The sequence below is a fragment of the Poeciliopsis prolifica genome, unplaced genomic scaffold (assembly GCF_027474105.1).
Source record: "Poeciliopsis prolifica strain line A6 unplaced genomic scaffold, Auburn_PproV2 SCAFFOLD068, whole genome shotgun sequence".
In the NCBI taxonomy this organism is placed as follows: Eukaryota; Metazoa; Chordata; class Actinopteri; order Cyprinodontiformes; family Poeciliidae; genus Poeciliopsis; species Poeciliopsis prolifica.
In genome coordinates, this window is record NW_026562443.1 from 515,878 (window position 1) to 524,563 (window position 8,686).

Below are 8,686 nucleotides of genomic sequence, written 5' to 3' on the forward strand. Positions count from 1 at the left end.
CTTGTCACGGCTACTGTAGTCCCGGGGACATCAGAAGTCAACTTTACTCCTTTGAAGTCTGCTCATGAGTAAATATAGTGGAATTGTCCTTCTAATATTAACAAGTTGCATTTGTTTGTGTCCATCACAATTTTGTTATTCCTTTACTATTAGATTTTAGCCAATAAGTAGAGTCATTTGAAGACAGAATAACTTCACTGACTATAGACCCAACTTTGGTCAACTAAAAAATATTTTGAAGATGTGTCCCAGTTTGTTGTTTGGTTGGCATATTCCCCAAGAAGATTTTATCGTAAATACCATTAAAACCAGAAGCTTGCATACACTAAAGAAAGACACATACACCTTTTTTTGCAATTTGTTATATGGAACATACTGTTTATATAAACTCATAGATATGCCCATATTGGGATCCATGTAAAATAAAGAGCTCTTTATCAAAGTGACATCTTACAGTATAAAAAATAAATAGAATTTCACCAGAGTTATTTCTCTGATTACCTATGGTCAGTTTATTAAACTTTCTATGATGATGATGTCATGGCTTTTTATGTTTTTCCAAAAGTATTTCTCAGAAGCCCAATTTGGATGGATGGATGGATGGATGGATGGATGGATGGATGGATGGATGGATGGATGGATGGATGGATGGATGGATGGATGGATGGATGGATGGATGGATGGATGGATGGATGGATGGATGGATGGATGGATGGATGGATGGATGGATGGATGATTAAACAGCTAAACCTTTACAGGCTGTTCCTGGCAAACTAATCATCTTGTCTAATAAGACTGAAGTCAAGAGTTTCTGTGTTTCTGCACACAGGAGTCATTTTCAAATGGCAAATTATGTTCTTGTCTATTTGTTATCTCATTAAAATGTAAAGGTATGAAGTGTCAACTGCTCAGTGTATTGCTCATGTCAAGCTGTCTGATAGTGTTGGTATGTAAGACATGTGAGAAGCTGGTGACATAGTGGAGTTAAGTAGGCAGCATGGCATGAACTCTAACTATGCTGTCCTTTTCCTCCCTTTGGATCATGTTACCTTAACATCTTGCTGACAACACTGCATAACTGCAGCTCAGAGGCACCCACGGTGATGACAGCAGGTTATGCAAAGACTTTCCAACTGTGCGCCACAGCATCAGGTTAAAAGAATGATCCCAGTTGGCTTCTGCAGCCACAGACTGAACATTTAATTTGTAGGCAACCTATTAGGCAGATTATTTGGACTTAGATCAATTTAAGTCTGCTTGTCTCGCTTTAAGATTATTTTATACCACCAACCAAACAAGAAGACAAACTCCAGCTTGGTTTGTCTCCTGTTGAAAGACATCAGCAGCGATAATGCTGCCATCAACTTGGCATCTAGGCCAGACATCAAACCGATTCCTGTCAGACTCATTCAGATGAAAGAATGACTTAAAGAAGACACACCTGGAGAAAGACAGAGTTCTGCTGCATCATGAGATCTGCACTTATTCCACAAAATCAATAATTGCACATATTTTAATTACTTTAAATTATTTTTTGGTTTCGTCAATGATTTAAATTATGAACATCATTCTGATCAGGTCAGTCTTACTAATCCTTTTAAAAAGAACAACTGTCTGCAGTCCCATTGAGGATTGAACATGCAAAGAAGCTTCTTTTTTCATTTTAAGTCATTTTGCTGCTTCACTGTTCTACTTAATAAAAGTAGAACAGTGAAGCAGCTGAAAGTAGAACACATGGGACCTTGAGCTGCAATTTAAGCACTTGGTATCATCAACATTAGTAGAACTATCACCGGCCCTTTAACTTTTTATGTCAATTATGTGAATTTAGGAGAAGAGGTGGCACAGTCTTGTAATATATAAAACATGTATAAAAGGTTATAGCATGAACTGAGATCATTTGTCTCTATACACATTTTTCTTGCTTATATAGAAGGGGCATAATGTCTTAAAAAAATATATTTTAAAGAAAAAATTTGTCACGGCTTCCATTAAAACCAATTTGTTTTTAACATTTTAGAAAAATATTAAAACCAGGCTATATGAATGAACCATGAACTTAAACTTATGGCCTTAGCCAGACCAGAGTCGTCAATATTCAGTGACTCTAGAAGACTTTTTAAAAACACACGTTTTAAAGTTGTCATTAAACCTTTGCTTCAAAGCAACCACCACTGCCCTGGCTCAACCTGAAGCCAGCCTCGTTCACACACCACAGCCCTTACAGCTCTGACTCAGCTCCCTGATCAATTCTCAAACACAAGCTGTTGCCACAGTGTGAAACATCAACATTTCTTGTTTGAGGTCAGTTCAAATTACAAAGAGAAAGTCTGTTTACTGAACTCCAGACTAATGAGCGACATTTTACTTTGTTCAAACAAATGAATCTCATTGGGACAAACAGCTTTGTTAGTTTTAGTAGGAAGAATGAAAAATTATGAGAAATAGAATCCATCCAGATCACAGAGATTTTATGCCATTTTCTGTCAAAATAACTACACAAAATTTTAAACAAAAAATAAAAAAGAAATAAATAAAAGGAAATTAAAGGGAATGGAGCTGGGTAGTTTGCTATGTAGTATTTTTGCTGTTGTTTCAACTATGAACTTTATGTTTTTTTCTCAGTGTGTTTTTCACTCAGGTGATCAACGCTACATGTTGTTGGACATTTCATTTGGCTGCTATAGATTCCTGTTGAAGGACATCAACTAATCATTCTCCCTTATATATTAACTATTTACTTTTTCTGAACATATAAAATAATCCTAAATCAGTTCATCTGTTTCTAATGCGTTCTGCTTTGTCTTCTCAAACATAGATGCAAGCTTGTAGTGAGCCAGGTTCTGGTTCTGCTGGAAGTTTCCTCTTGTTATAAGGAAGTTTTTCCTCTCCACTATTGCTACATTCATGCTCTGGATGAGGGTGAGTATTTCCTGATATCAACTCTTCCTTCCACAAACCAAAAAGAGGAATGTTAGTGATGGAGGACTAATACAATAAAGCATAGAAGATGGATGGATGGATGAATAGAAATAATGAGTTTTAACACAAATACTACTTGTCTATTGTGGTAATTCCTTGTCTAGCCGTTATGCACTGATCTTTATAACACTTTGTTTGGTATCAAACCAGACCCAGTGTCCTGATGAAGCTCTCCATATTGCAAACTTTGCCTCACCTGGTTTCTTTTTAAAAAGTAAACCAGCTCTCATCTCTTCTTCTCTTCTATGCATAATGACTCCAATCTGAGACGGGGAATGACAGTGTTATGCTCTTTTTGTCATTTTTTTGATGGTGATTTCTTTTGATGAATTTTACAAGAGTTGAGAGATAAGAGAGAATTTGTTTTGGGCTTGCACCTAGCTGCCACACCCATTAGCTTCTCCACTTTTACATATAATTCATCAGTCATGAGCTCAGATCAGATAGAGGGGGGTGGACTGGACTAGATAGATAGATAACATTGACCCTATGGTTGAAACGCTGACAACTTGTGTCACTTTGATTTGTTTTGTGGACGTGTTTGCAGTTGCAATAAATGATCATTGGGGTCCTAGTGGTGTGCCCACCTTTAGCAGAGAGATTTCAGGGAGGGACTTCTGCACCATTCCACCAGTGGGGAGCCGGATCCCGGGGAGGCAGAAGCTGGACCCGGTCCAGGCAGACGCACCACTGTTTGCAGCTGAACATCCCTCTCCAGATGCAGACACCGCTCCATCCGGCTTCACATCATGGAATTGACTCATTTTGATGCGCTGTTTGGATCTATCGATGGACTTGTGCTGGGTCAAGTTTTTGGGTAGTCCATGCTGTTTTCTTGCCTTGGGAATACTTTGTCGGTGTGGATGGACATCAAAAGTGCACATGCCACTTTTGGGAAGCCATTGGATTTATTTGCTTCATCCTTGTGGCTTTTATCGGCCTCAGGAATCTCTCGATTAATCGGATGAAATAAGAATTGAGGATGTATGGAATAAACCAGCGCTATTTCTACATGTAAGACTCTTGGCTTTCTAAATGTAATTTGATGCCGCAGGGTCGCTTTGTCTCTTACTTATATTTTATACCTTTTTTGCAGATCATTTAATTTTTTTGTTCTGTGGTGTCACGCTCAGGTGAGAAAGCTTCAAACGTTTGAAAAATGAATACAAAGTCGTCAGAGTAATAACAGCTGGACAGATTTCAGTAGTTAGATGTTTAATTAAAAAAGCCAACGGCCATAAATTGGTTCTTGAAATGAACGATGCACTGATACATCCCAGATTAGAGACAGACACAATTATGGATTTTATTTTTCCCTTTGCATAAAAAAGGGGGAGAATCACTCGTCTCCTAATTTTAACCAGTATGTGAGGACGCAGGGCGCAACGACGGACCAGCTCAGCCGCAGGCAGGTCCGGGTTTACCAGCTCTACAGCCGAACCAGCGGGAAACACGTCCAGATCCAGGGGAAGAGAGTCAGCGCCACTGCTGAAGATGGGAACCTGTACGGTAAGAAGTGAGCCGGGACCTGCTGACGTCCTCACACTCCTAACACACCGCAGGCTGCAGGCCCGGATCGTCAGACTGAGTTCTACATTTTCTTTTTCCATTTTTCTTTTTTTCTTTTTTTTTTGCCATCGAGTTAGGAATGTTCTCTTTTTGTAAAGATTAAACTGTTATTATTATTATTTTAAATACTGATGACATTTGTATGAAATCATGTGAAATCGTGTGAAATCATGTGAATGACCCAAATCAGAGGAAACAGCGACCAGAATATGTCAAAGATCCCAGTTTGATTCACGGTCAGTATGAATATTTAAAACATCCAACATCATCTAAGGGAACCAACTGAGGGGAACCAAATCATCAAGGGTTGGTCTTTAGAAAGGAAATAAAATAATAATAAATATACTGGTGTAATTATGCTGTAAAAATAAGAAAGGACAACAAACAGCACTTGGAAACAGATAAAAGCAATGGGCTGTTCTATGCTAAATACATCAGTGTTTAACATAGCTACATCATCTAAACACTGATGTATGCAGAACTCTCACCTGCTATTTAGTTTAGGATGAGGATAAAACATCTGAGACAGCACAGTGACAGCAACTCAGCTTTCAAGTTTTATAGCTGACACTGAACCATAATAATATCAGGGAATGTCTGAAGACTGAAGTGGTAAGAGACTGTACTGGACTAATGTCCTCTGACCAAACTAGCAGTTTCACGCCCAGTCTTGCCTGTCCCTCTCGTTAGAGGAAGCTTTTCAGGACTGTATGTTAATGTAGCTTCCCTGCTGTATCCATAAGGCCATAGTCTGGTAAATTAACAGCTGATAAGGAAAACTCCTTTGTTTCCCTTGTCCCAATACACACGTCTGTTGTTATGCTCAAAAGGCATAATTAACAGCAGGATAAAGTCAATTGAGAGTGTATATTCTGCTTCCAGGTTAATGGGCAGAGATAACATTTGTTTAATCAACTGGTGGGATGACTTTTTTCTGTTTGTCTTCTCATTGTCTTTGACTGGGATGGTCAGAATCATGACAGGGAAAGACATGGAAGTAGCTTTCCATTCAGTAACTCATCTAGCACTAGACACTGCCAACATAGTTATCCTAGATAAAAGAGGAAAAACTGGATGAACAGTTGGAACATGTAACAATATATTTCAGTACTCCTTGAAGCTTTTTATTTTTAGCTTTTTATATCTGAACTTAAAACCTCAGTCAACATGCATTTTTTTAATAATGCAAGAAGACACAATACTATAGAAAAAAACAATATCATAGGGCAAATAAATAGCTCATTTGACAGGGACTTTGTACATTAATCACGCAGAGAATAATAAAACTTTTATGTTATTTCTTCAGCTCTGTCCGTCTTTCCTTGCAGCTCGCCTGTTTGTGGAGACTGACACCTTTGGCAGTCGAGTGAGGATACGAGGTGCAGAGAGTGGGCTATACCTCTGCATGAACCGGAAGGGAAAACTTGTTGGAAAGGTACAGAATAAGTTTCTGGTCTCTGGCTTTTTATAAATTATTTTACTAAAGCTGATTTTGATGGAAACATCAAATAATGTAGAACAATGCTTCCATTTATTGTCTTCCAATATTAAATTAGTCATTGTTTCTTTATGTTTTTATATTTATCACACTAAGCAAACAACAATTCATCTGAACAATTCATCTGAACCTGAAATATTATTATATTTCAGGTTCCACCTGAAATATAGTACTAATAAAATAAAAAATAAAAACACTTCTATGAGACAGTTATCACTAGTGGTTATATGTGAAGGTTTAGGTGTTAGAGGTTTAGTTGGAAACCTCTAACACTTTCAGTGTCATAATTGTGAGTTATGAGGACAGTTCTTCATTGAGTATGGTTATTATTGACATATTATTTTCAATATCAACAATAATAACCATAATCGTATTTGACTTGTGAACTGTGGTTGTACTTATAGTCCATTAGTCAATATGGACTATGAGTACATCCATTTTAAACCTCACTGGTTTTCTAACATGCAGCCAGAACACAGTTAAGATGAATCTGATGTTACAGCAACAATCCCAACTTATTGTGCTGAAATGTACTTTAATGCCTGTGGACAGAACATCTATTAGTTATGCTATCTATTGCATAACTAATCTATTTTTTAAGTCTAGTTGATATGGTATTATAACAAGAAAAGTACCTTTAGATTTTGGTATTTTCTGCCAAATTTATATCTGTCCTTCTATTCTTACCAAACATAATTTTATTTTCTGTTTTATCCTTTCTCTACCTGAGCACTTTGTTCAGCTGAGGTTGTTGTAAATGAGCTATATAAATACACTTTGACTTGACTGTGACTTGACCGTCATAGAAAGAAAGCTCGAATCGCTATGTGCAGTTCGCCACAAACTTGGTAGCTGACACAACAAACATTCCGTCCGTCCATCCATCTGTCCATCCATCCATTTTCTAACACTTTGTCCCCAGTGGGATCATGAGGTGTTGGTGCCTATCTCCCGCTAATGTTCCAGGGAAGAGGCAGGGTCACCCTGGACAGGTCACCAGTTTGTCACGGGCCTTGGACACATCATCTTCAATGTAACACATGGTGGTGGTGTGATGCTGTGTGGTGCTTATCTTTATCAAGACCAGACAAGTTGGTCAGAGTTGATGGTATGATAGATAGAACTAAAGGCATGGAAATTCTGGAAAACATTTTAAACACGGCAAGAGTCTTTAGACTGGGAGAGAGGTTCACCTTCCAGCACCACAACAGAGCTAATCATTTAGCTACAGACATGATGGGATGACGAAAACATGCCATGTTGGACTGGCTCAGTCAAAGCCCAGAAATACCTGTTAGCAAAAGAAAAACGACAAACAAAGAAGTCTGTTTTCTCGATGTGAAAAGTTGGTAGATTCACACCAGATGACCTGCAGCTGTATTTGCAGTGAAAGCCATAATTTTTAGATTTTGATTAGAGTCGTTTGCCACCATAAATGAAACCATGAACCGTGTTATTTTTCTATTACAATTTTGTTCTACTTTTTATTGTTCTATCACATAAGACACAAAGATCATCTCATCATCGATTTCTGTTTTGCATTGGTGCCAAAGCTGCTTGTAGCTCTGGGAAATTCCTAAAGTGTCCTTTGATGTTTATTTACTGGAATATGTTTATAAGAGATCATTCTAACACAACAGTCACAAAAATATTCTCTTCTCTCTCACACACAGCCCAACGGCCGCAGCAGAGATTGTATCTTCACTGAGATTGTCCTGGAGAACAATTACACGGCCTTGCAGAATGCAAAGTACGAAGGCTGGTACGTGGCTTTTACCAGAAAGGGAAGACCCATCAAAGCCTGCAGGACAAGGGAGAACCAGAGAGAGGTCCATTTCATCAAGAGGCTCCACATGGGCCCGCCTCACTTCCCCAACACGGACCAAAGCAAATTTGAGTTCATCCGATTTCAGCCCACTGGTCGAGCAAAGCGGAACCGTAAATCACGTACCTCTGAGTAACAATCAGCCAAAGCAATGGACTGGCTTAAGCTGTGAGAAAGGAACAGACAGATGCAGTTTTATTTTGTATATTTTTGATATTTGTGGCTTAAATGTTATAAAAGTAAAATAATAATTCTGTAAAATGATTGTGTAAATATTGACAGAGAATAAAGCTAATGAAATATATTTATGGATGTTGGCCACTGGGGACGGCTGAGATATTGTTTTGCTGACTTTCATTTCAAATGTTCATCAGTTTATCAGCTTCTAGTTAAAAACGCTACACACAAATGATGAGTCAGCAATTAATCAGTGGACAGAAAATAAATCATCATAAATTATTTAATTTATTATTACTACATGCTCAATTTGTTTTGCTTGAATGAAGTTTAAATCATAGACAGAATTTCTGTACTGTTTAGGAGACTTTATAATGATTTGACAATTCTGTTATTTTTAGCTTGACACTGGTGTATTGAACCAGATTATTTACTAAGGTTAATTCATTGTATTTACCATGCCCAAGGTCTGAGTCAATATTAAAGACATATCCTTTACTGTCCCACAGAGGGAAAATTCTGGTGCAACAGCAGCATCAAAGTATGTAGATTCACACAAAGGGACCTTATTTAGTCTTTTCTTTGTTGACTAAATCGTTCTGAAAAGCACAGCCTCGGGAGCTTGAAGGTCTATG

At 37.9% G+C, this 8,686-nt stretch overlaps 1 protein-coding gene across 1 annotated transcript; it reads left to right on the plus strand.

The window, feature by feature from the left end:
* The first annotated feature begins 3,964 nt into the window (after positions 1–3,964).
* On the plus strand, positions 3,965–8,087 carry fgf17 (fibroblast growth factor 17). The gene is made up of 5 exons (XM_055020492.1): positions 3,965–3,996; positions 4,079–4,115; positions 4,314–4,491; positions 5,880–5,986; positions 7,723–8,087. Exons 1-5 carry the CDS (start codon positions 3,965–3,967, stop codon positions 8,008–8,010), a joined length of 642 nt encoding a protein of 213 aa, XP_054876467.1. The 3' UTR covers positions 8,011–8,087.
* Positions 8,088–8,686: the final 599 nt, after the last annotated feature.

Excerpts from the sequence above, each read along its gene's own strand:
- fgf17 (XM_055020492.1), top strand. The coding sequence starts at position 3,965 with ATGTATGGAATAAACCAGCGCTATTTCTACAT. Across the intron at positions 3,997-4,078 it reads AACCAGCGCTATTTCTACAT|ATCATTTAATTTTTTTGTTC; the intron begins GTAAGACTCTTG and ends CCTTTTTTGCAG. Across the intron at positions 4,492-5,879 it reads TGAAGATGGGAACCTGTACG|CTCGCCTGTTTGTGGAGACT; the intron begins GTAAGAAGTGAG and ends CTTTCCTTGCAG.